At 43.4% G+C, this 27,402-nt stretch overlaps 1 protein-coding gene across 1 annotated transcript in view; it reads left to right on the top strand.

Moving 5' to 3' along the window:
• LOC8081557 (callose synthase 10) overlaps nt 1-26,711 on the top strand; it is a 34,696-nt gene extending 7,985 nt beyond the window's left edge. The window contains exons 11-51 of the mRNA XM_021451748.1: nt 2,119-2,195; nt 2,294-2,372; nt 6,115-6,207; nt 6,292-6,394; nt 6,542-6,665; nt 6,750-6,939; nt 7,026-7,078; nt 7,915-7,975; nt 8,071-8,152; nt 8,283-8,332; nt 8,421-8,507; nt 8,631-8,707; nt 8,879-8,903; nt 9,507-9,604; nt 9,692-9,773; nt 9,883-10,043; nt 10,158-10,278; nt 10,472-10,569; nt 10,659-10,749; nt 10,830-10,990; nt 11,072-11,181; nt 12,569-12,700; nt 12,875-12,943; nt 13,024-13,201; nt 18,208-18,328; nt 19,520-19,639; nt 20,565-20,689; nt 20,771-20,851; nt 20,999-21,111; nt 21,701-21,753; nt 22,348-22,524; nt 23,159-23,206; nt 23,320-23,478; nt 23,569-23,682; nt 23,753-23,841; nt 24,434-24,592; nt 24,856-24,958; nt 25,070-25,189; nt 25,751-25,801; nt 25,898-26,080; nt 26,234-26,711. Of these exons, the coding sequence (XP_021307423.1) occupies nt 2,119-2,195; nt 2,294-2,372; nt 6,115-6,207; nt 6,292-6,394; nt 6,542-6,665; nt 6,750-6,939; nt 7,026-7,078; nt 7,915-7,975; nt 8,071-8,152; nt 8,283-8,332; nt 8,421-8,507; nt 8,631-8,707; nt 8,879-8,903; nt 9,507-9,604; nt 9,692-9,773; nt 9,883-10,043; nt 10,158-10,278; nt 10,472-10,569; nt 10,659-10,749; nt 10,830-10,990; nt 11,072-11,181; nt 12,569-12,700; nt 12,875-12,943; nt 13,024-13,201; nt 18,208-18,328; nt 19,520-19,639; nt 20,565-20,689; nt 20,771-20,851; nt 20,999-21,111; nt 21,701-21,753; nt 22,348-22,524; nt 23,159-23,206; nt 23,320-23,478; nt 23,569-23,682; nt 23,753-23,841; nt 24,434-24,592; nt 24,856-24,958; nt 25,070-25,189; nt 25,751-25,801; nt 25,898-26,080; nt 26,234-26,470 (4,455 nt within the window). The 3' untranslated portion in view covers nt 26,471-26,711. The remainder of the gene's footprint in view (nt 1-2,118; nt 2,196-2,293; nt 2,373-6,114; nt 6,208-6,291; nt 6,395-6,541; nt 6,666-6,749; nt 6,940-7,025; nt 7,079-7,914; nt 7,976-8,070; nt 8,153-8,282; nt 8,333-8,420; nt 8,508-8,630; nt 8,708-8,878; nt 8,904-9,506; nt 9,605-9,691; nt 9,774-9,882; nt 10,044-10,157; nt 10,279-10,471; nt 10,570-10,658; nt 10,750-10,829; nt 10,991-11,071; nt 11,182-12,568; nt 12,701-12,874; nt 12,944-13,023; nt 13,202-18,207; nt 18,329-19,519; nt 19,640-20,564; nt 20,690-20,770; nt 20,852-20,998; nt 21,112-21,700; nt 21,754-22,347; nt 22,525-23,158; nt 23,207-23,319; nt 23,479-23,568; nt 23,683-23,752; nt 23,842-24,433; nt 24,593-24,855; nt 24,959-25,069; nt 25,190-25,750; nt 25,802-25,897; nt 26,081-26,233) is intronic.

The raw sequence follows: 27,402 nt of genomic DNA, 5'->3' as shown, positions 1-27,402 counted from the left end.
ACCTTTTTTTATAGGAAAAAACTGGGCTGCTATTAGTTCTTGATCAGTATGGTCTACCTACCTGTATTTCTGGCTGCATTTGGATTGACAATCGACTCTTTGGTGTTTGTTCAAACACTATAGTGGCAATTCGCCTTTACTGTGTAATTATGCAAGATCCCAGTTCAGCTAGGGACCAAATCTATCTGGAAAATTGTGAAACTTTCATGGGGTGTTTTAGCACTTTAGGCATTTCATTCTCCAGAAGAGAAAAAGTTTTCCGTGGACAGGAACATTTTTCCTTTCCCCTTTGTTTTGCTAGATTCTTATATTTCTTGCTATTAAGTCATTAGCATGATTTTGACTTATTTTGTTTGTTGTCCACAGGACTAAATGTAGATGTAGGCATGTAGCATTTTCAGTTATAATTAGTGACCAAAGTCAATTATAATTGCACAATTACATTGTAAAGATGTTCTGCTCATGGTACCTTGCATTGCTGGTGCTGTTTGGTGCTTCAAGATTATAATACTCTGTTTTTATTTTGTTATAAGAATTTTCATTCATTATTTAATTGGGCATATCTAGGAATAGGTTGTTCTAGTAGACATGTGGCATTTATCTAATCCTACAATCTGCCTGTGTATTAAGCTTTTCTCTTGGGTAACCAATTACATTCCAACAGCTTAACTGTGTTGGATTTTTTTTTTAAACTAGCAAACCAAGTGTTAGAATTAGGGTTTCATTAATTGGGCTAACCCTAACCAGGGTCGCCATATAATTAGGGATACATGGGCCTCATGGGCCTAGCCACATGGGCCTAGTACTCATATACTCTTAACATCCCCCCGCAGTCTGAACTACCGTCGCAGCGGAGTTTACAGACTGGACACGAAAGAAAAGAAGTACAACACACGAGCCCCCCACAGACACAACTAGGGTGATGTTGAGGCTGGTGCGGAACTCGGTGAAGGTCGAGGACGGGAGACCCTTGGTGAAGATGTCGGCGAACTGGGAGGTGGTCGGGACGTGGAGGACCCGAAGATCGCCGACAGCGACCCGGTCCCGGACGAAGTGTAGATCGATCTCCACATGCTTGGTCCTCTGGTGCTGGACTGGGTTGGTGGAGAGATACACCGCACTGACGTTGTCGCAGTAGACCAGTGCGCTCCGGGAGAGAGGGCTGTGGAGCTCGGCGAGGAGCTGCCAGAGCCAGGAAGCCTCGGCCACGCCGTTGGCGACAGCGCGGTACTCCGCCTCGGCACTGGAGCGGGAGACGACCGGCTGGCGCTTGGACGACCAAGACACCAGGTTGCCGCCTAAGAAGACGGCGTAGCCGGAGGTGGAGCGGCGGGTGTCCGGACACCCGGCCCAGTCGGCGTCAGTGTAGACGACGAGCTCGGTGGAGGACGACCGTCGGTGAAGGAGGAGACCGAAGTCGACGGTGCCGCGGAGGTAGCGTAGGTTCCGCTTGAGAGCGGTGAGGTGTGGCTCCCGGGGATCATGCATATGGAGACAGATCTGCTGAACTGCATAGGTGATATCCGGCCGGGTGAAGGTGAGATACTGAAGTGCCCCGGCAAGACTCCGATATGCAGTAGGATCTGTCACTGGTGTACCCTCAGCCTCCGAGATCTTGCCCTGTGATGTTAGAATTAGGGTTTCATTAATTGGGCTAACCCTAACCAGGGTGGCCATATAATTAGGGATACATGGGCCTCATGGGCCTAGCCACATGGGCCTAATACTCATATACTCTAACACCAAGCCCATGCGTCACAACTTGAGTGTACTGGTATCATCTGTTCCAATACGTCCTGCAATTGAACTCTTTACTGTGGCTGGATGCATGCTATTCTAACTCATATGAGCACAGATCGTGAGTTCGGGTCATGGATGGGACAGTAAACCAAGTAGAACTCTTGTATCTAATTCATCACGCACTACTGTTCTTAGTAAAGTCGGTGTGAACGGACAGATGGGAGGGAGGGAGGGAATTTTCTCCTTTTAATATTAGGTATATAGATAGAGACAGAGACAGAGACAGAGACAGAGATTGGGGTGCTGGGAGCCCCAACAACCGCCTTATAATTTTTGTTGCCATATTGAATAATTTTGGATTTTGTATACTGTACACAGGAGGCTGAAAATAATAAAAATGGAAAAGCTGCACATTCTGCTTGGAGGAATTATGATGACTTCAATGAATATTTCTGGTTTGTCTGTGAACTTGCTTTTCTGCTGTTTGTGTGTATATTCTTTTTCTTTTCTGTCTTGATGTCTTTCCTATTATGCTGCATGTGTACTTGTGTAGGTCACGCTCATGTTTTGAGCTTGGTTGGCCACCTGCTGAGGGTTCCAAATTTTTGCACAAGCCTGCTAAGAGGAAGCGTGTAAGTTAATCATGTGTGTTTTCCTAAGGAACTACTACCTCTGTTTCAAATTATGTCTGATTTTTGTTGCTATATAGTTTTTGCTATGTATCTAGACATAGCTTAAATTTAGGTGCAATAACAAAAGCCTATGTACTTGGAAAAACCAAAACGACTTATAATTTGGAACGGAGGGAGTATTGGAGTAATAGTTTTGTTACACGTGGATCGCGAGGGGCACAATGTGAGAAATATAAGTACAAGAAATGTTTTCTCTTGAGATTTGTATTTTTCTGTCAGCAAGTATCCATCCTCGAGTGTTTTGTTAGCTTAATAGTTTTTGTGGCTGTAGACCTAATTTTCTACATTATTTTTTTCTCGAACAGCGCAGGAGAATTGCGTGTCATTTCATTAAGGTAGAAGAAAAGATACAAGGGTCAGAGACTCAACACACACCCCACACTCTAGACACTAAGAAATAGACTCGCCACCCAAACAACAAAAACAACCAAACACCCCCGAGCATTAAGCTTCAGCAGGCATTGAATTGCCCCCCCCCTTTCCCCCTTCGCGCTAATGGTCCTAAGGACCTCTTGAACACTTGGCCTCTTATTATCAAAGACACAAGTGTTGCGATGCTTCCAAATCTCCCAGGCCACCAGGATTATCAATGAATTGAGGCCTTTACACACTTATTTGGGGACAGCAGCAGTAGACCTCTTCCACCACCCTGAAAAACGGTTTACAGCATCTGTGTGCCAAATGTAGCAGCCCAAACTGATGCAAAACCAGGGACCGAACCTGTCAAGCGAAGACACAGCCCACTAGCAAATAATTTATTGTTTCATCCTCTTGATCACATAAGGGGCAAGACTCAGGATGGGGTAGATTCCTCTTTGCAAGTCGATGAGCTGTTCAAACCTGGTTGTGAAACACCAACCAAATGAAAAACTAACAGCATGGGGGAGCCCAGGTTTTCCAGATCCTTCTCTATGACCCGAACTTGAACTTGATAGATCCAAGAAAGAAGGCTGCATAGGCAGACTTGCTACTATAGGAACCATCCTGCATTAACTTCCAAATATATCTGTCCGGGACCTCAGGATCCAAAATATCTGCGCCGTGGCAGAGACCCTAGAGGAGGGCCCTTCTTTCGCTGCTTCTGAATCACGGGCAAAGGGACGAGCATATCCACTGGTCTGCGCAGCTTCTCAAGCTTCCATGATGGGGACCCCTCCCCGGACACGGGAGGAGTCGTCCACGGCGGCCGGGGCAGGAGTTCTAGCACGGCGCCGCTGCCTGGAATAGACACGGAGTGGGGGCGAGCCGAAGACCTCACCCTGCGGTGCATGAAGAATCAGAGCGGTCGGCGGGACAGTCCCGGGCGGAGCAGGCACCTCTGAGCCTAGGGGGCTCCCCGATCAGACCATTAGAAGCCGACGAGGTGTCCGGCCCCGCGCCAAATGTTGGCGAGGGGGGTTAGGCACTGGTGTGAAGAACCCCGGGGAGACGGGTGCGGGAGATCGTTGAAGCGAGCGTGGTGAGGCCGGAGGAGTATCCACCGTTGCCAATCCGATCGGGAGGCTCAAGGAAGAGCATGAGGCCTTGTTTAGATGTGAAAAATTTTTGGATTTCGCTACTGTAGCACTTTCGTTTGTTTGTGACAAATATTATCCAATCATGGACTAACTAAGATCAAAAGATTTGTCTCGCTATTTACAGTTAAACTGTGCAACTAGTTTTTGTTTTCGTCTATATTTAATGCTTCATGCATGTACCGCAAGATTTGATGTGACGGGGAATCTGGAAAACTTTTTGGTTTTTGGGGTGAACTAAACAAGGCCTGACATCGTTGTTCGCCCGAGGGAGGCCGCATCCGTTCGCCCGAGGGAGGCCGCATCCGTTGGGCCAGAAACGAGGACGCCATCCGAAGGTAAAGGCCCAACTTCCACTTGAGAATGCAGACTAGTTAGGGAGGCCACCGAGGGAAATGGGGATGTCTCAATACGCGTGACATCTTTCTGAAACAACTGCATTTGCTGCAGCCGCCGCCTCGGGCACAATGGCATCCTCGGGACTGCGTGTCTCAGCAATGAGGGCAGAACGACCATCACCTGGAATCTCTCGCACCTGGACCTCCTCGGAAACCGCGACCAATGGTTGAGAGCACGCTGCCTGAGAGTGGGCCACGTGAGATCTCCCCCGAACAAAGGATTCCACCTGCTTCATGATCGATCCCCAACGTGGACCGCCATGACACGAAGCATCATGACCCACCAAACCCGAGCCGGGCGGCGGCGAGGGAGAATGGACACAATGCCGATGCCTTGCAGGGTCATTATCATCATCATCCCCTCCATCAGAGGGAGGAGGGCTTGGCGCCAAAACCTCAGGGCGGTGAACATTGGAATATTACAGCTTAATAGGGTAGGCCAGAACCCTTTTGACAGGAGGATCTTCAACAACGACCGTTGGTGGCTCTACCACCTAGAGCTCCCTAGAAGAGGGGAGCCTAGACAGGTCTGTACTCTAGGCCAAGCATCGGAAACTTGAAAGATCCACAAGTCCAAGAGTATCAGAATGCACCTTCTGAACCCACACGTGCGGACTCAAGCGACGATCCATAGTAGAAGTTTCCCACTTGTGATTTGGAATGCCACGAAGCTCAACGTCGGTAAGGAATGGCAGGACATGACCCTGGGCACCAGTCAGACGGCTCCAACGCAAGGCCAATTTTGGGAGGACCAGCAGGGAACATGAGGACAAAGCCATACGAAGAACCAGTGAATTGGCATCAACATCAATTCTGGCTGCAATCACATCGACGTGAAGTTTCACTTCCATTGCGCTGGACAACCAGCCAGCCATTGCGCTGGCCAAGAACCCAGTCCTCCACGACAGGAGCAAGCACATCGACGTGAAGTTTCACTTCCTTCGTGACTGCGTCGATGGAGGACAGCTTGTCATCGAGTTCGTCGAGACCGGGCGACAGCTCGCTGACATTCTCACCAAGTCTCTCGGGCGCCTCAGGTTCATGGAGCTTCGAGGCATGATTGGCATGGCTGAGGTCAAATAAGGGCAGCAAAGATTAGGGGAAGATTTGTAAGACATAATCTGCTGCCCCCTCTCTCTCTTCTTCTTCCTGTCTAGGACAGAGGGTAGTAGTTGGATCAGCTCATGTCATGGCTGTCCAAATCCTTGGTCCTGTAGAGTATAAGGCAATAGGCCATACTATGTACAAGTAGAGGTACACCAGCTGTATGGCTGGTACTAGAGTAGTTGTTGGCTGATTTCAGCCTTGTACCTTAGGAGTATGTAGTAGGTAGAATTGTACCTTAAAAGGTACATGTATTGGTGTATATAAACCAGTCCAATGCAATGGAAGAAGGCAGTTCATTGCCACTCATTCAGTTTGCAGTTTCAGTTCAAGTCTGAAACTGTGTGTGTGCTGTGTGTGTGTGCTGTAGTAGCTCAGGGCTTTTCTTCTTCTACCTTGGAGCAGTGGAGAGGGAGAGGGGAGGAGAGCAGGTGCTGCTCACCTCGGTGCAGAGTTGCTGTGCCAACAAATTATAGTTTGTATTAGTAATCTTGTCACTATTTATAACGCCTGGTTTGAAAATTGGTCAACCCTACCATTTAGTGTTATGTAAGAACATTTTGACTAATAAAAAAATACACTTTTTGGTGACTGTTGATCCCTTCAGTGTTTAACACAATTATCAATGTTTTCACCTTCTCATTGCTTGTAATTGTTTATTTACAGACAGGAAAGACCAATTTTGTTGAACATCGCACTTTTCTGCATTTGTACCGCAGTTTCCACCGCTTGTGGATTTTCTTGCTATTAATGTTCCAGGTTAGTGGTTTGAGATTGTGGTCTGTCATCAATAAATATATCAGGAATATATAATGCTAATATGTTTTTTAACTGATGACGCAGCTCTTAGCTATTATTGCCTTTCACCATGGGAAGATGGACATTGACACCATTAAAATACTACTTAGCGCTGGGCCAGCCTTTTTCGTACTAAACTTCATTGAATGTATGTTCTCTATATTACTATTGTAGCTTATTTTTGCTTTTATCTTGATGCCTTTGTCATTTCTAAATGTAATCTGGACTGTGATCGATTTATATTTTTATGGCCTTTTTATATGCCATATTTTGTTGTCATTGTGTTCTTTTGTAGGCTGCTTGGATGTGATACTCATGTTTGGTGCATATAAGACAGCAAGAGGTTTTGCCATCTCAAGATTAGTTATTCGATTTCTTTGGCTAACTGCAGTTTCAACATTTGTAACCTATCTCTATGTGTGAGTATTCACTTAGCTTTTCTATCTTTTACTGTCAATGCACATTAATGCTGTCTATTCATTTCAATGGTGAATGTTGAACAGGAAAGTCCTGGAAGAGAAAAATGCAAGGAATTCGGATTCAACTTATTTCCGAATTTATTGTCTTGTTCTTGGTGGTTATGCTGCTGTTCGAATCATGTTTGCACTGATGGCTAAGATCCCAGCTTGTCATAGGCTCTCAAGTTTCTCTGATCGGTCTCAGTTTTTCCAATTTTTCAAGTGGATATACCAGGTATTATACCATTGTCCAACATAACTTGGAAATGTATTTTGATTACTTAATCATGCACTGAGCATGTTTTACTAATTTGTTCTTAGGAGCGATATTATGTTGGGCGGGGACTTTATGAGAGTATTAGTGATTATGCCAGGTTCTTTCTATTACCTTTAATGATTTCTGACATATTGTGACACCCTTAGTTTATTATGGATTATCCAGGTTAACATCTGGAGCAGAACCTTTTTATTTTTAAATTTTCGCTTCAGGATACCAATATCTATTTGCTATGTGAAAACTGTAAATTGTTTCTTGAGTATTACATGTGAAATAGATGTTGAGACTGCTATTTGGGCTCATGGTTCAGTCGTGAAAATTTAACACTGAATTCTGCTTGTAGTTTCCTTTGTTTCAGGGTTGGTACATGTGTCACATCGTGAAGCCTACAAAATTACTAATTAGGAATTGAGTTAAAGTAGCCTGTCATACCCTTGTGGCCTTGTGGGTTCATTTACGTGTTGACGTTAACTGTTGCCCAGTTCATCAAGAATTGAGATCTGGGGAAAGCCCAGAGGGCAGCTTGGCCCTTGCCGCTTGGATTGAATTGCAAAATAGGATTACAGGACCTAGTTCAAGAAGGAGGGGGTCTGCCACTTATATAGCAATGTGGTCAGCCACGAACTCCAGAATATGCTAAAGCAAAAAGCAAAGATGCCTGCTCCTAACTTGGATGCCAAGGCAATGCAACTACTAATGCATAAAGTAAGATACATAGCAATTAGGCTTAACTAAAATTAACAGTTAGTGGCAATTGCTCGGTGTGATTACTTCTAGCATTTAGCAGTTACTGGCAATTGGCCAAGATATTACCATCTAGTAGATTTTTGAGTACTTGCTATGACACCAGTTCTCTGAATAGTGACTACGTTCTCACTTATTATTTTCAATTGTGCAGTGTTATGTACTTATGACAATTTTTTTCTTAAGCAGATATGTGATATTTTGGGTCGTCATACTTGCATGCAAATTTACTTTTGCATATTTTCTCCAGGTGGCTTTACTAACAACTTTCAGAAAGTTTATGTTTGTTCTATGTTTTGTATGATGAAAAAAATTTTACTCATACCTTTTCTTACACATTTGCAGATTAAGCCTTTAGTTGAACCAACCATAATTATTGTGCAACTCCATGATTTGAAGTATTCCTGGCATGATCTTGTATCAAGGGGTTAGTAGATCTGAAAAATATTAGGCTAGAATCATAGCTCAATTTTTGCAACTATCTCAACTAAAGTTGTTATTACTTCTATGCACATTAAAGAAATGCAACTGTAATCCTGATAATTTGTTCATTTTAGGGAACAAAAATGCTTTGACCATTCTGAGCCTATGGGCACCAGTCTTAGCTGTAAGTTCCTGTTTTGACTTCAAAGTTTCTTTGATATAATAAAAAGGACTGCAAATGATACATTTTGTTCTTTCATTTGTGTCTACAGATATACCTGATGGACATCCACATTTGGTACACTCTTTTATCAGCACTTGTTGGTGGCGTTATGGGTGCTAGAGATCGCCTTGGAGAGGTGTGTAATTTGCTCTTTTATGTCCTGGCCCTGTTTGTGCATCCAAGTTCTTATCAACTACGCATACATTTCTTCTGATGTGCAAGCTAGATTATTGTTCTTACAATCTCTAATGTAATGCAGATTCGGTCAATTGAAATGCTTCATAAACGTTTTGAGAGCTTTCCAGAAGCGTTTGCTAAAAACCTTTCCCCTCCAAGGTTCTTAAGTTCGAAACCCTATTCTCTATATTTGTCATTCCGAATTCTTATGATTCATGATTAATTGCATATAAGAGGTCTGTGTATTGTGTTTATTCTGTCATTTAGTATAAGTTGTTTTTTTAAACTTACGGGGCTTGTTTTTTATAATGTTTTTATTTTATGCTGCAGGATATCTAACAGACCCATTGCTCAGGTAAATGAACACATCTTTGAAGAATTTACTGTTATTTCTTTGGCCTGTTAAGTAGTATTTTGTTTTTCATGACATGTCATGGTAATCTAGCTTCATGTTCCACTAAGGTCCTGTTTGGTAGAGCTCCAGCTGATTCTGTGCTGCTCTGCCAAACATTTCTCTACTGATTCTGAGAGTTTGTGCTAAAGAATCAAAGAGAATCACTTTCGGCAATAGGATCACTTCTCTCAAGAATCAGCTTCCATCCATAGAAAATCAGATGGAGCTCTACCAAACAGGCCCTAAATGTTGCATTCTTGATTTGTGAATTTAGATATCCCTTTTGTTCTTATTATCGTCTAGAGCTCGTCAGGTTAATCCCCAATCCGAGGGGATTGAGGGGGGGGGGGGGGGGGTTATCGCCCTTCAGATTGGGTATTAACCGAACAAACCCTTGGGGGAATACCCTAACGGCTTTGATAATGGACTCTGACTATTCTATTTTAGTGGTTCATGACTTCCTTCTCTACTTATTATACAAAAAAGTAGCCTAGCAGACCATAGTTTTTTTTAAAATCTTATAAAAGTGTGTTGCTGTACTGATTTTTTACCACTCGACATTAGGATTCAGAAATTACTACCAAGATGTACGCCTCGATATTTTCCCCATTTTGGAATGAAATTGTCAAGAGCTTGCGTGAAGAGGACTATATCAGTAACAGGTGTGGCAGAAAATAATAATGCATCATACTGTATTATCTTATATATGTGACTTTCTTTGCTTCAGTATTTGTTGAATTTCATTTCAGGGAAATGGATTTGCTTATGATGCCAAGTAATTGTGGAAATTTAAGGCTTGTACAGTGGCCACTGTTTCTATTGACTAGCAAGGTATGAGATATCCTAGTTGAAACCAATGTTTTCTTTGGATGAATGAATCTTTTGCATATCGAAACCTTCAATTTGGATGCTATCAATCTGTTGGTTGCTTCTTCTGTAGATCATGTTGGCAAATGACTATGCTTCTGACTGTAAAGACTCGCAGTATGAGCTATGGGATAGAATATCAAAAGATGAATACATGGCTTATGCCGTCAAGGAATGCTACTACAGCACTGAAAAAATTCTTCACTCCTTGGTCGATGCTGAAGGGCAGCGCTGGTATACTTCCTCACTGAAAAACCAAGAAACTGATACTGAAACCAAGGCTTCTAACTGTTTGTGCTAAACTTTGTCACTACTTAATTCTAATGCATGCTGCTGATACATATACAGGGTTGAAAGGCTTTTCCGAGATCTTAATGATAGTATAGCACAGGGTTCACTTTTAGTGACTATAAATCTGAAGAAGTTGCAGTTAGTCCAGTCTAGGTTGACGGGCTTGACAGGTCTTCTGGTACGATTGTTACTCTTGATTTTGGATCTCGGCATCAATTACCAGTGTTTTAGTTCTTTATTTACTAGCATGTTTGGCATAAGGTGGTTTATATTTTGTCATCATGATAAGGTTATTGTTGAATTATTAATATTCTATCTATGATTCGTTGGTTTATTATAAATCCATTCATTTAACATGGAATTTCCATTAGATACGCGACGAGACTGCTGGCCGTGCAGCTGGTGTTACAAAAGCTCTCCTTGAGCTCTACGAGGTTGTTACCCATGAATTTCTTGCACCGAATCTGAGGTTAGCTGTAGAGATCTTTTTCTTTGTACTGGAAAACATTGTCAGCTCCAGTTACGTTCTGTTGCAAATAACCTCTTTCTTGCTTGCAGGGAACAGTTTGACACGTGGCAACTGTTGTTAAGAGCCAGAAATGATGGACGCCTATTCTCTAAGATTTTCTGGCCAAAGGATCCAGAAATGGTACTTGTCTTATAATATAAATAAATTGAAATTTTCTTAGCTTGGTGCTATTACTATCGTGACACTATCTATCCCTGCAGAAAGAACAGGTTAAGCGTTTACACTTACTTCTGACTGTCAAGGACTCTGCTGCCAACATACCAAAAAATCTGGAAGCTCGGAGAAGATTACAATTTTTCACTAATTCTCTATTCATGGATATGCCAACAGCAAAGCCTGTATCTGAGATGATCCCTTTTAGGTACTATTAGTTAATGTGTGTAATCTTCATTCTATCAAAAGGAATATGTTCCTATTAACACATAATTTTCATGTGCAACAGTGTCTTTACCCCGTACTACAGTGAAACTGTTCTTTATAGCATGTCCGAGCTTTGTGTTGAGAATGAAGACGGCATTTCTATACTTTTCTACCTTCAGAAAATATATCCTGGTACTGTTGACATACTTAATTTTCACTTTATCTGCAAATTTTATTATTCATGAACACATTTTTTGTCTACTGTAAGCAAAGTTGTATTTCTGCACTATATCTGCTTCTTATTTTACCACTTTCTCCCGAAGTGAACCATTCACTTCTATGAGTGGATTACTTTTGTATGATGTTGACTGACTTTTGGTTTATGCAAGTCTTCATTAATAGGGATACATCAAGATCTTAGCTAGAAGTTGGGAAACACATTAACTTCATTTTGTTATTCTCGCATGGTGACAAGTATAAAAGCAATTAGGTCCAAGTGAATGGCAAAGAATTGGCTGCTTTTAATTTTTGTCATCTTTTTTCTTTCTCTTGCTTGTTGATAACATTCTAGTTCACTAGCACTTGATTCTATGTAGAAACATGTTGCCAGCTATGTTTTTAAACTACTCTTCTGGGGTAAACTATAAGCATGGCAGTGTTCTAAAGGCATCTCTTACGGGACAAGGCACTTGGGCATAGGCGTCCTCGATGCCTTGCCAAAAGCAGCGAGAGGGAGGGAGGGAAAAGAGAGAAGTGTGAGGAAACCAACCAACAGGGTCTGAAGCTACCATGTTCCCCACCCTTGGCAACCAACAGAGCCTGAAGCTACCATGTTCCCCATCCTTGCCAGCTCTGGCAGCTAGAATGGCAACTTCCTCCTATCAGCTGTGGCTGCTGGTAGATCTAGTAGTTGGCGGCAACTCTATAGCCAATCTGATTGTGTTGCACAGTGAGGGGCAGAGATTGGTGGCCTGGTGGCGCAACGGGCAGAGCAGAGGATGGAGCACTTGAGAGAGATGGCACTGCTGCATCATGGATAGATAAGGGATGATGGGAAAAGGCGCAAATCGTGGTGGATGAATAATGAAGGGGAAGTAACATGGGCTAGCTGATGGCATGGGCTGGCAAGGCCTTCTTTCTTCTTTTCTTTTCACCCTCCTTCCTGTTGCTAGTTTGCTGGTTAACAGATTGCTTCTATGGCGGTCCTCTCTCTTCAATCTTTATCAATGCCTAGGTGTTGTGACGGGGGTAGGTCGCTACACCTTGCCTTACTGCCTTAAGAACAATGACGAAGCATGGTTACTACGGTGTTGCTTGATTGTTTAGTTGGTTTTGAGGCTGCCACCACTGTGTGTCCCATTGCTCAGGTATATGTGAAGTCTGGTAGAACGCCTCCTTACAGAAAAAAAGCGCTCTGTTCCTTGTGCATGAATTTTGTTCCCTTTTTCTTGAATATTTCACATGCTGAAATTCCGTAGAGTAAAGCGCTTTTATTAGAGCATTGCAAACTGCTTCAACTTACACACACTAATGACGAAAGAAACCTATTGTTTCACATTAACGGGTTCTTATCTTGCAGATGAGTGGGCTAACTTCTTAGAACGAATTGGTCGTGGTGAATCATCAGAAGATGATTTTAAAGATAGTCCAAGTGACACCTTGGAACTCCGGTTTTGGGTATCCTATCGTGGCCAAACTTTGGCCAGGACAGGTCAGTTTGTTTTTTCATTTCTTTTGGTTACAGTAAATGCTGAAGTAGTAGAAAAAATGGTGTGAAGTAAAAATGTTACATGGTAGGTCTAAATTCTTTATTCTGATATGGTTATCTGCATGGTTTCCTCCTGTATTTGATTGCTATGTATCTTGATTTATTTTGCTGAGGCAGTGCGTGGTATGATGTACTATAGAAGAGCTTTGATGTTACAAAGTTACCTGGAGAAGAGATACCTTGGGGGTGGGTATATAGTTTTTTATGTTTGTTACTTCAGCGATCCGCACATATCTTGTTTATCTTTAACCTTGCTGCTCTATCAGGTATTGAAGATGGCAATTCTGCAGCAGAATATATTGACACTCAAGGCTATGAGTTATCTCCTGATGCACGGGCCCAAGCAGATATAAAATTTACTTATGTTGTTTCTTGCCAAATATATGGACAACAGAAGCAAATGAAAAAACAAGAGGCTGCAGATATTGCTCTCCTACTACAAAGGTTACATCGCTATCTTCCTTTTATTGGTTGCTGTGGTAGATGATGCTCGATTAAATTTGCAATAATTATTTTCTGGGGTTTCCAATCATGTTATCTTGTCTCCTAGATGTTATACATGACTTTTCTTGGTCACTTGTCTCAGAATTCTTGAGCGTTAAATGTTTCTGATCTTGATTTTTGCTTGACACCCCCAAAAAGGTAGTATTGGGGGAGGTACAATAAACTTTTCGGGGTTTGGCAGTCCTGTGCTGCAGCAGAATAAGAAAAAGGCACCTCAATATCTCCTCATGACATGTGGGGCCTGCTTGATAGTTAGCGAACCCTCTTGTTTTTCCTCACCCACGCATTCTTTCTCAGCGCTTCTCTCTTTTTCTCCGACCTGCTTCTACTCCACTGGGCCCGTGCCCATTCTGTCTTGTGACAGTGCCTCACCCCCCCCCCCCCCCCACCGGCCGCTCATCTCCTCTGGCTGTACCTCTGCTGCTACAGCTCCTTCATCGGAGTAGAGAGTGCTGAACTTGATTCATATCTGCCAGCCTCGATTCGTGATGGCCAGACCCGATTCGCGGCTGCCCAAGTTCCATTCTTGCTGGCACAGGCTCAATTGGTGGTGGCCAAGGTCAAGCCCATCAACAGTATGTAGAGAACAGCAATACCAGAATCCCTTCTTCATGGAGATCTTCATCATTGTTAAAATTAGGGTTTTATTACTTGGGCCAACCCTAACCAGGGTGGCCATATAGTTAGGGATACATGGGTCTCATGGGCCTAGCCACATGGGCCTGCATTACACATACTCTAACACCCCCTCCCGCAGTCTAACGGAGTTTGCAGACTGAACATGAAAAGAAGGACAACACACGAGCCCCCCACAGACGCAACTAGCCACTGGTGATGTTGAGGCTGGAGCGGAACTCGGTGAAGGTCGAGGACGGGAGACCCTTGGTGAAGATGTCGGCGAACTGGGAGGTGGTCGGGACGTGGAGGACCCGAACATCGCCGATGGCGACCCGGTCCCGGACGAAGTGTAGATTGATCTCCACATGCTTGGTCCTTTGGTGCTGAACCGGGTTGGTGGCGAGGTACACCGCACTGACGTTGTCGCAGTAGACCAGTGCGCTCCGGGAGAGAGGGCTGTGGAGCTCGGCGAGGAGCTGCCGGAGCCATGAAGCCTCAGCCACGCTGTTGGCGACAGCGCGGTACTCCGCCTCGGCACTGGAGCGGGAGACGACCGGCTGGCGCTTAGACGACCAAGACACCAGGTTGCCGCCTAGGGAGACGGCGTAGCCGGAGGTGGAGCGGCGGGCTATGTTACACGGATACTTGCAGGAAGACGTGTATCGCGTATCCGATACGTTTCGGAGACGGATACGTGTCCGATACGGCATGGATACGTATCCTGGAAGTATCCGAAATTTTATTATTTTCGCAATTATCAGATACGTGGGCTGATACGTATCCGCCTTGGGGATACGGCCCAGCCCAATAACACAGGGGCATATCCTGTCCCCGACGCCCTAACCTGGACACTACCGCACTCGTGCCTCGCGTCGCATCCCCGCGCGGCTGCGCATCCCCTGCTCGCTGCCCGCCGGCCACCGCGACGAGCCTCCGCCTGCGCTCGCCGGCCACCGGCGACGCGCCTCCGCCTCCGCTCGCCAGCGACGAGTCTCCATCCCTGCTCGCCAGCTGTCAGCGGCTCAGCGCCCAACGATGAATTTCCGCCCCTGCGACGTGGATCCGGGGAACTCCCGTGAGTTCACCCCCTTCTCTGTTCTCAATCTCCTCTTCCCGTGAGTTCATCCCCTTCTTCAGTTCTTCCCCATCTTGTGTGCCCCCTCGATCTGCAGTTAGTGAGTTCTTGTTGCTTGTATTCTTGTATGCAGTAGATGGCATCTCCAAATATGAGCAGCGCTAGTGCAAGTGCTAGTCATAGCGTAGGTCTGTCAGCTGACATTGAACCAAATGTTGTAACATACAGTACACTTGTTAATGACTATTGTAAAATTGGAAGGATCAATGAAGGGTTAAGTCTTTTCACAGAAATGTTGCACTTCCACTTCCTGATTTAGTGTTGCCCATTCTTGATTGCTTCATTGCAATAGGTGGCCTCTACAAAGTTGGTAGTAATGGCACATGCTAAGTGCTACTGTGCTAGTGCTAATCCTAGCATAGGATCCGTGTGCTGTGGCTACCAGCCACAATCATAACAGAGAACAGACATTACACATTAGATTTCCTGTGAATCAAGTTTTAGACTTTTACAATTTTAATTTGCATTATTATTTATTTATTAAAAATAGTAAAACGTATCCGCGTATCATGTTTTCTAGGGCCTTAATTAGTTCCAAAATTTTTTGCAAAATAGGAATAGTACCACTTTTGTTTGTATTTGACAAATATTATCCAAACATGTACTGACAAGACTTAAAAGATTTGTCTCGTCAATTCCGGCCAAACTGTGCAATTAGTTTTTATTTTTGTCTATATTTAATACTTCATGCATACGTCTAAAGATTTGATGTGACGAGAAATCTGAAAAATTTTGCAAAACTAAACAAGGCCTAGAAAATTGCCATATCCGCGTATTTGTATCCTTCCGATACCGATACGCGTATCCGTATTCGTGCTACATAGGCGGCGGGTGTCCGGACACCTGGCCCAGTCGGCGTCAGTGTAGACGACGAGCTCGGTGGAGGACAACCGTCGGTGAAGGAGGAAGAGAGGAAGATAGAGGGTGGACAGAAGAAAGTATACCGGGGTTAGGAGTGGTGGGGTAAGTAGCCCCAGAGTCGGCGACCCACTCCGCCCCAGCTCGTGTTGCCCCCGCGACCTCCTCCACGTCCCCCGCCACGGCGATGGCGGCCGCCACGCCCCCCCCCCCCCCACCCCCGCTCGGCCCAGGGGCAAGAGGACCAAGGAGTGACGTCTATGGTGGCGGGGCAGGACGGGGCGTAGGAGTGGTAGCGAGAGCAGTCGAGGAGGACGAGGACCCCAGGGGCGGAGGTGGACCCAGGCTGGAGGCCCTGAGTTACTCCTCCATGACAAGGGCGTCACGGACCTGCAGAAAGGTGGGGAAGGGCCGCTGCCGGGTGATCCTCGTTCGGAGGTAGGAGTAGCGGTCACTGAGCCCGCGAAGGACGTTGAGGACCAAGATACGGTCCTCCACGGGCCAGCCGAGGTCACCAAGAGAGTCCGCCATGCCCTTCATCTGGCGGCAGAACTCGCTGACGGAGAGGTCGCCCTGGACGAAGGTACGAAAGGTCGCGTCGAGCCGTAGAGCCCGGGCTTCGGCGTTGCCCAAGAACTGGCCCTCGAGCGCCAGCCAGGCCCCGCGAGCGCTCAGAGTGTTGCGGACGAGGTCGTGGAGGTCCAGGGAGATCGCACCCAAGATCCTGGAGAGGACGATGCTGTTGAGTCGTAGCCACGTGGCAGTCGGGGCCGCACCCATGGGGTCGAGGAGGATGTGGTCGTCGAGGGCGTAGCGGCGCAGAGTGAGGAGGACCAAGTCCCGCCGGTGAGCGTAGGAAGGTGACTTCGGCTCGAGGACGACCGGTACCAGGAGCCGGATGTTCTGGACACCCCCGGCCTGGTAGTGGAGCTAGGCCACGAGCGGGTCGGCCGGGTCGTGCCACAGGGCCGTGGTGGTGGACGACGTGCGGGGACCCGCCCCAGCCACTGCGCCTGTCGAGCCGGAGGAGGTAGCCCTGCCATTGTGGGCAGCAGGGAAGGCGAGGAGCTGCTCTGCGTTGGCGATCTGCTTGGCCAGGGCATCGGCCGCGTCGCGCTCGCACTCCCAAGCGAGGGCGGCCTCCCGCAAACGGGCCTGCCTCGCCTTGTACTCGGCCCGGGCAGCGGCGAGAGCGTTGGTGAGGGCGAACGCGGGGGGTGGAGGGGCAGGAAAACGGTTGGCGCTGGTCCCGTTGCCCCCTGATGGTGTCGGCGTCCATGGCGGCATCCCATAGGGGTATTGCACGAGCAGGGAGGTGCTGGGCTCCTCAGCAGCAACCCCCCCCCCCCCCCCACACCCCCACGCCAGCAGCAGCAGCGGGCTGAGAAGAGGTCGGCGGAGGGTGGTGAAGTGGCAGTTGAGGATCCACAGGCAGGGGGAATCCCCGCATCATCCCCTCCCCCTGCGCCCCCGTCCGCGCCCCCCACCCGTGGTAGGGGAGGGCCGTCCGCCAGCGGCGGCTGTGGCTGCAGAGGCAGCTGGCCACCTGCGGCGGCCGCCAGGAGGAGAGGAGGCCGAGCCGCGCCCGCTGCGCCCGCGTGAAGAGGTGAGGCGTCGCGAGCGGAAGTCAGGGCGGCGGCGGCTTGGGCCCAGCTTGGGTAGGGGAGCGCCGGAAACTGCTGGAAATAGGGGGGAGGAGGCTCTCGGCCTGCCATGGCGGCGGCGGCGGCAGCTTGCCTTGCGACGGCTGGGAGGAGGAGGAGGAAAGCCTAGGCTGATACCATGTTAGAATTAGGGTTTCATTACTTGGGCCAACGCTAACCAGGGTGGCCATATAGTTAGGGATACATGGGCCTCATGGGCCTAGCCACATGGGCCTGCATTACACATACTCTAACAATCATTGCTATCTGGCACATATGGAAGCAGCGAAACAACTTTATTTTTGACAGAGGACGACCTTCTTTCTCCTCCTGGAAATGCTCCTTCTTAGACGAGGCTAGACTGCAAGCTCTTAGGATATCTGAGGGCAAACACTCTTCTTTCCTCCTTTGTTTAGATCCCTTTTCTTAGTTTTCTGGTTGCCAAGTGGCTCTCTCAGCCTCTTGGGTGGCTTTTGTTCTGCTTGTTCTCTTGTACAATTCTTACCCTTTTTTTTTCTTTATAAAATCTCACAGTGGGGGTTTCCCCTGCTGTATTTTATGCTAAAAATAACAGTATGTAGAGAACACGCAAAACCTGATTTGTGTGGGAATGATCTGCTTCCTGCAAGGTTCTTGTGAAATAACTTGTCTTAACTGAGCAATACTAACCTATTTCTTTTATTAATTTGTAGAAATGAGGCTCTTCGGGTTGCTTTCATACATGAAGAGGAAAACATATCAAGGGATGGGAAGGCTACAACAAAAGAGTATTATTCCAAGCTTGTAAAGGCTGATGTTCATGGCAAAGATCAAGTCAGTCCATTTTCTTAAGTTATCAATAATTCTTTTGCCAATGTGGCGCTGCATTTATCTTGCCTACTTGAAATCAGTTACGACACTGCCAATCTGTCATTCCCATCAAGTCCTGATGATTTATGATCTGTATCAATAGGAGATAAATTTATGTAGCATGTCTTTTCTTGGCTTTGTGGTCAATCATGTACCTAGTAATAATTGCATATTGATGCTCTACCATTCTTTTACCACTTACTAGATACTTTGTGAGTAGGGATGCTAGCTCCACTTGTTTCGGGTCACTGTCAACCCAGAACTCGTTAAAATGAACTATAATGGCATATCATTGTAATTGATCAGCTGACCTAAAAACACTATTGGCCTATTGGCTACCCATTTGCATCCCTACTTGTGAGTCCTCGATGTAAAACTTGTTTCTTGGTCTGGCAAAATTCCATAGAATTGTTTTCTCTCAGTCATAAATAAGATGTTATCTTAGGAAACTTTCAACAAAGTAGTGAGCAATTCCCATTGTTGCTAGAAGTACTAATGCTCTATGATCGACTAACTATTTTCAAACCTTGTTCCACAGCTTATCGCTATTTTCTGGTCTATTTTGTTTAACAATTTTTATTGTGTTCTTCATACCCATTGTTTCCTCACAATAATGTTCATTTGGTCTTCTGTAATCATTAGCACTACAATTTGTATGAAATCACTTTGCGCTGGCCGTTATATTGTATATAGTAGTCCATACCAGTAGAATTGGTTGACATTAACCACCCGGCTACCACCATACTGATTCTCTGGCCTCAACTCACTGCCATATAGTATATACCAACCATTTCATCCCTATTTTTACAAAAGCGTTGCTGAGTAGAATTCAACAAGCTGAGGCATTATTATAGGTGGGCAACTTCTTAAACTGCACTAAAGTACTCTTCATGTATTATAATGGTTAAATTTGGAACTTTTAACTTCAGGAAAAGATCATGTAGTTTGAATTACTTTATACTCTCAAACTTATGTTGGAATTAGGCTAATGCATATATTGTACCTCAAATTTATGTGCTACTGATTTATTTATTATTTTTACAGCAAGCGTAAATTTATTTGCTGTGATCTAGCCACACATACTGCAGTTTGTTTATTGATGTTGCTTTGCCTTAACATCTTGCTTTTTATTTTGCCATCCTGCTACATAAATAGGAAATATACTGCATTAAACTGCCTGGGAACCCCAAGCTTGGCGAAGGCAAACCTGAGAACCAAAACCATGCTATAATCTTCACTCGAGGAGATGCAGTTCAGACGATCGATATGAATCAGGTTTATGCTCCCCCCCCCCCCCCCCCCCCCCCAAAAAAAACACACAAATGCTAAAGCAACCTTTCCGGTAGCTTTATCTCCACACAGAATGTATTTTATTGTATTTTCATAAACTATTATGTGTTAATTCTTCTAAGGTTGTAGAATTTAGATTTAGCAACCTTATTTCTTTTGAACTTCCTTTATGGTGATCTTAACAAGGACGTGTTAGGATCTGTTCATGCTCGGTAAATTTTCCCGTAATCTCCCATGAAGAATGCTAGTCTACATTTTGCCTTGTGTTTCTCATGTGTGAAACCTGTAAAGCAAAGACATATTTAGGTGCTAATATAAATGTTCTCCACATGGAATGTGGCCATGTGGGCAGTTTAGATTCAAAGTGTGCTGGTGTGAGGATAACGGCATGTTTGGTTTATGCCCCCAGCAAAACAAATTTTGGCCATGTCCAGGAAGTTTGGCCTCTGTTTGGTTTGAGTCCAAAATCTAGCTAGGCAAAAATACCTAGACGACCGCCCACAATTTTCTATTGAAGAACTGGGCAAAACTCAGGCGGCCAAACTGCTTCCCTGATTTTGTCTGGCCAAAATTTGGCTTGATCATGAACCATGCTATTTTGTTTGTTCCAGTTTTAGCATGGACATATTTTTGGCTTGGCCTCTTGGGGCCTCAAACCAAACCAGCCCTAACTTCCTCAAAAGGATAGGAAATGAGATACCCACCTCAGTTTTCACTTAATGTATTTTGCTCATATTATCTCGTCCAACGTGGTCTAGACAAAGTATGTATGAGCACATGGATGATCCTGAACTGGGCTGGCCACTTTCCTTATCCATGTACATGTCAAAAAGTATATATTTATTTCAGAATGACATTTAAAAAGTTTAGATGTCCCAGTGCAACCTTAACTGACAAAGTTCTCATGTAGGATAACTACTTGGAGGAAGCAATGAAAATGAGAAATTTACTTGAAGAGTTTCGTAATGTTCATGGAAACCATGGCATACGGAAGCCCACCATCCTAGGTGTGAGGGAGCATGTTTTCACGGGGAGGTTATTATTTAACTAATCTCATTTGTTAGCTCTTTGCTCGATTATATTATATTTTCTGTATTGACCTGTAATCTTTAATAGTGTCTCTTCGCTGGCGTCATTTATGTCGAAACAGGAGACTAGTTTTGTTACTTTGGGGCAGCGTGTTCTTGCTTACCTCAAGTGAGTAAATTTTAGCAACCATGTAGTAGCATGCTGTAGAGAATATATTCCATTGCACTCTCTTATACTGCATTCATTTTATTATGAAATATTTGACAATAATTTAGAACTGAGCAAACTTCCTGGTGGTATACTATCCTTGTCCAGAGTTCGAATGCACTATGGACATCCTGATGTTTTTGATCGGATATTTCACATAACCCGAGGTGGCATTAGCAAGGCGTCCCGTGTGATTAATATAAGTGAAGATATATATGCCGGTGGGTAGATTGTATTCTTTACATTGGAGTTTCATTATGAGTTTGACTTGGTGTTAGTAGTGGTTGTTGGCAACCTTGGACACACTCATGGATGTGCTTGTCTTTGTTGCTTAATACTGAGATTTTCTGGTTCTTTCAAAAAGCAGTTAGAATTCGAAAATACTAATGACATAGAACTGGGAGATTTCCCTTGCAAAACACCATTTCTTCTGCCCCTTATCTTCCTTTTTTTTGTTTACGAATTAGGAATTTGCATGTCATCTTTTGTGCGTCTGGGAGTGGCCTGTTGCTGTTACTAAAAATTGCCTTGTTATTCAAATGTTCTGGATAGATTATTTTCACGAAATAGCCAGAATGTATTATCACACAGTTATACTATTGATGTAGATCAGAGTTACTATAATTCTTGGTATGAATGATGTAGACCAGACTTACTATAATTCATGGTATTTCATCTCTTTTTTATATATATTTATATGATACTAGACGCTGGGAGTCATAAGTCATTGATAACTTTTGTTTGAGTCACTTTCTCATACAGGAGACTTGTACCATTCGAATTTCACCATTATTGCTAATCATTCTGCAGGGTTCAATTCAACTTTGCGCCAAGGGAACATCACACACCATGAATATATCCAGGTTAATATTTATGTCATTTTATTACTACAAAAGTGCAGGACAGGGATACTGTGCACTGTGCATTTGCACCCATTATGGTTTACACATGAGAATTTTCTCGAAGATTCCACATGGTTATTTAGCTCAGTAGGCCATGCATGATTACATAACTTTGCACTCTGTAATAAGATATAACATATTAATATGTGCATTTGCAATTTATAAGACAGGTGAACCTAAATATACTATAGGACATCCTGTTTTGTTGTATTGGTAGGAGTGCGTTCGTGTGTGCTTGGCTAATTTTGCTCTTAATGCAGGATCATCTTAGTCAGATTTCTTTGTTATTATGTATCAGTATTGATTCTTAAGTTATGTATAGTGTAAATGTGATGACCTTCATATCCACAAAGTTCCAAGGGTGCATATGCTACCCTTCTTATATTAATGACCTTTTAGATTTTGTTGAAGCGCATGAATACTTGCATTTTAGCCAATGGGTGCATTGCCATTATGCCACATCTTCAATTACCTGAAGTTTATGACCGAGAGGGAATACAAAAGTATCCTTTGTTTTGTCTCCAAATGGGAATATAGAAGTATCCTTTATTTCAGGTGGGGAAAGGGCGTGATGTTGGCTTGAACCAAATTGCACTATTTGAGGGGAAAGTTGCTGGAGGCAATGGCGAGCAAGTTCTCAGCCGAGATGTGTACCGTCTAGGGCAGTTATTTGACTTCTTCCGGATGCTAACCTTCTTTTTCACCACAGTTGGTTATTATGTCTGCACGATGGTACTCCCCTACCTTGCTCCCTTTTCATATGGTTTGTACTTTGTGGTTCCTGGATTCTTTCTGTAGCATCTCGTATTTGGTATTTTCCTCTATGTGTTTAAACCATAAGGCTGTGTAATTGCCTCACTCAAATTTGATCCCCGTATGAGGATCCTGTTGGGGACAACCCCACCTCCCCCTCCTTTTTTTTAAAAAAAAAAATCTCTATAATACATTCAAATGCCGCTCTCCTGCGTTAGAAAAATTAATATATTAGCTCTTTGGAGGAGTACGAAAATAGAAACTCATCTTCTTTGAAAGTCCCAGATGGCTGTTTGGCAGAATTTTTTATTATTCTTAATGCTCAACATTGTTACAAATTTTAATTGGAAACTGGTTGTCTCTTCTCATTACCTGGACCTGGCCCTGAAAACTGGTTTGTTGGGCCAATCTGTACTGTGGAGTGACCTTGCATTAGGACTTCTTGTATAGGGAACTTATTCTGCAAGTTCGTACTTTGCCTTTGGTTTTGCCAGGTATCTTAACTGGTTTTGGACATGTTTATGTAATATAATGTAGTTTATGTATCATGTACTCCTTCCATATTGTTGTATACTACCAGTCTTTTAGCTTGTTTGTTCATTTATTCATGCAGATGACTGTTCTAACTGTGTATATCTTCTTGTACGGAAGGGTATATCTGGTGAGTACTTTGAATGTTTCAATTGTTTATGCTCCTGTCTGAGGAATTTTTATCTTACTGTTTCTTTTCCATTTTGTATGATTTGACTTGAGACAGTCTGTTATAATTTTCAGGCACTCTCTGGCCTTGACTACTCAATATCTCGCCAAGCTAGGTTTTTGGGGAACACTGCGCTAGATGCTGCTTTGAATGCTCAATTCTTGGTCCAGATTGGTATTTTTACAGCAGTACCGATGATAATGGGTTTCATTTTGGAGCTAGGGCTGATGAAGGTGAGCATCTTTGTTCCTTTTCTTCTGGGAGAATGGTTTATGCTATTTATAGGATTTTGCAATCATGTCAAAATTTTCAATCTTGTGCAGGCTATTTTTAGTTTTATTACAATGCAGCTCCAGTTCTGTTCGGTGTTTTTCACCTTTTCGCTTGGAACAAGGACACATTACTTTGGTAGAACAATCCTTCATGGTGGTGCAAAGGTACAAAAGAGTCATAATAATCGTTACTATTATTACTTCCTGAATTTTGTTGACATTTTCCTTTATGCAGTATAAAGCTACTGGAAGAGGTTTTGTTGTTCGGCACATAAAATTTGCTGAAAATTATAGGCTCTATTCTCGAAGTCACTTTGTCAAAGCGTAAGTTGTTACTTATCAAAAAGCAGATAAATTGTTACAGGAAGTTGACATATACTACTAATGTTTGCACTAGCATATCTTCCTTGAATGGGTATGAGTGTTGTAATGTCAATCGTGGCTTGTATGAATATTTTCTTGTTCAGCATCATTATGATATGCATATTTGTCTATCCCATCAGTCTATGTAAATGACATGTGGGACCACACCCCATTTGTCATTCACTAACTTGTTATAAATGAAGTCTCCCTCAAATGGCTCTCTGTATGGATGAGAATTCCCCTGTCTTATATTATTGTACCACATGCCTATTTGAGTCATGAGGAAGAAATTTATCATTTAGAGTGATAATAATGTATTGATGCTTTTGAAACACGAAATATAAGCTTTGCCATAACTTATGTTTTGACATTGGCAAGGAAACTCTGGTTTATGTATATAGCATTCACCATTCAGAATCATACCTGGGAATACTAGATATATGTTTTCTTAGACATTACATGGATCTGGCACAGCAAATGGAATCCATAGTTCTAATTAATTGTACTTGCTGAAATTACTTGATAATCCATCTAAAAGGCATCCTTATTGCAGGCTTGAGGTTGCTCTCCTCCTCATCGTTTACATTTCATATGGATACACGAAGGGCGGTTCATCTTCATTTATACTGATTACTATCAGTAGTTGGTTCCTCGTTATGTCCTGGCTTTTCGCGCCTTACATATTCAACCCTTCTGGTTTCGAGTGGCAAAAGTATGTTTTATACCCCTATCCTTAAATTATTTTCCTAAGGTTCATTGGCATTCAAGCAATACGACCTTTGGTAAAATTGAGAGTTTATTTTTCTTTCATGTCGCGGGGAAATATAGCACTATATTTGGTGAATTGTTTTCTCTGGAAGTATAGGTAGAAGTATATGCATCACCATTGATTCGATCAAGAGTCATCAGTAAAATACGTGGATGCTGCATAGTGTATTTTTTCATAATACTCATGTACTTTGTCCCCTGTCCCAGGACTGTTGAGGACTTCGATGACTGGACAAACTGGTTACTTTATAAAGGTGGAGTTGGTGTAAAGGGCGATAGCAGTTGGGAATCTTGGTGGGATGAGGAGCAGGTAGCAATTTACCTTTGTTTCAACTATTATTATGTTTTAACCTGGGTGGTTTGTTCCTTTCACTTAAAACTAACACTATTTAATTATATCTCTCTCAATATGTATATACAGGAGCATATCCAGACATTCAGAGGACGTATTCTTGAGACAATCCTGAGCCTTAGATTTCTCATATTTCAGTATGGCATTGTGTACAAGCTTAAAATTACAGATCATAATACGTCCCTTGCAGTAAGTTGTGCTGTCTCTCGTCCTAAGACTTTAAGATCTTCAATTGGTGTTCTTCTAACTAATTATTCATCAGTATAAAATCTTATTGTGATTTTCATATATCCTGCATATATCTTGTTTTCACGTCTCATCTCTTCAATGTTGATGAATCTGATCATCGGGTAGCTTTTCTGTTTGAGGGAAGTGAGTAGTATAGGGCGTCACTTTTCCTCCATAGGAAATTAAAGATCTGATCGTTGTAGGAATCCTTTAACTGCACCTTTTCCAGGCCCTAAAAGAATTAAACCCTGTTTATTAACAATGTATAACGCAAAACATTCTTGTATTTCATTTATGATGTGAAATACAATGTATGATTTTTCCTTGTTGAATGATGTTATCATACCTCATTTTTTCCAAGTAATTATATTATGGATTTTGGTCTTGAAGTAGATATTTGTAACTAAAATGTTCAATTTAAGCAACATAAAAACATTAATAACCAACCGTTTGGATGTCATATTTAACTTGGGATCCTATCACCAACTGAGTTTTGTTTGTTCTGTCTATCTGTCACTGCAGGTTTATGGCTTCTCATGGATTGTACTCGTTGTTATGGTTCTTCTTTTCAAGGTTTATCATGTTAATTCTTTGAACATTCAAATGCTGCATGTTTTAAAATTATATATTGATGAACTCTAAGCTAAGCTTTGTCCTGTTGCCTTTCAGCTTTTCACTGCAACTCCGAACAAGTCGACAGCCTTGCCGACTTTTATTCGGTTTCTGCAGGGCGTCCTTGCTATTGGGATAATTGCAGGAATTGTTCTTCTTATCGTGCTCACATCATTCACTATTGCTGATTTATTTGCAAGTGCACTTGCTTTTATAGCAACTGGCTGGTGTATCCTATGTGTAAGTACAACATCTTTATTTTGTTTGAGAAATACTTGCATTATGTCTGCTACTTAATTGAAGCAAATTTGGAATATTACAAGTGCCAACTTAATGCTGGCAACTTGCCTGGTGATGCAATTCTCACCAAAATCTTCCTTGTCATGATGGCAGCTGGCCGTCACATGGAAAAAGGTAGTGAAAACCCTTCGGCTATGGGATTCAGTCCGTGAGATTGCAAGGATGTACGATGCAGGAATGGGCGCCATCATCTTTGTGCCCATCGTCTTCTTCTCATGGTTCCCCTTTGTGTCAACATTCCAGTCACGTTTCCTTTTCAATCAAGCGTTTAGTCGTGGCCTGGAGATCTCCCTCATCCTGGCAGGGAACAAGGCGAATCAGCAGACATGAAAAGCCTCGCCGCATCAGTTTTCCTGTTGTACATTCTTAAAATTACTGAGCTGCTTAGTTAGTTTGAACAATTTAGTGAGCTCGATTTGAACGACAGCTTTGTACATAATTGCCCCTGTAATTTCGACACTAATTATGCGGAGACAGAGCTACGGCAGTAGATATGAGCAGGTGTATGCCAACCTGATCTTAACGAATCCTCTCTTCTCCGATGGTAAAGCAGCCGTGCAGCACTTCAGCAGTATGTTGCATCCATCCACGTTACTACGTCTGAGGTGTTAGTAGCGACGCAAAAATTAATGGTGCAAACCGCCCTTCAAGTGCAATCGTCGAAACCGTTTTGAAATATATATATCTTGGAGCTTTAAATTTTATTTAAAACGATGCATATTCACAGTAATTCACGACATTATAGTGCCTGTTTGGCACAGCTTATAATCGATAAGAACAAGAGTCCTCTATAGTACCAACTCATCCTCAGACAAACACTAAAAAAAAGAGAAGATGAGTATGAAAAATGGACTCATGTAAATGAACTCAAAAACGGAGCAATGGAAAAAACGGACTAAAACCACAGAGTTGATAAGTAAGCGAGAGAGAAAATATTGAGTTGAGCAAAGGGCCGACAGAGAGGACGTGGGAACATAAAAATAAAATTAAAAAATAAAAAATCTAATAATAAACCTAAAGCTAATAGTAATAGATAAAGGTATACTTTGTTCTGCTTCCATCCTTCAGGTCCTAGCCCGTTCCACATCTTGCAAATGGATTGTCATAGACTCATAGCCCTATAAGAAATTGGAGCCGTCGAGATGGCACAGGAGAACAATAACGACGAGGCAAGAGGAAAGGACACATAAAGCATGCTGAAATTATGAATACCTGCTGCTGGGAAGACCGAGTGTGGAACAATCCACTGACGCTCACGTGAT

This window comes from Sorghum bicolor, chromosome 1 (genome assembly GCF_000003195.3).
Source record: "Sorghum bicolor cultivar BTx623 chromosome 1, Sorghum_bicolor_NCBIv3, whole genome shotgun sequence".
NCBI lineage: Eukaryota > Viridiplantae > Streptophyta > Magnoliopsida > Poales > Poaceae > Sorghum > Sorghum bicolor.
The sequence above is the reverse complement of the archived record's forward strand: the minus strand, read 5'-3'. Positions and strand labels throughout refer to the sequence as shown.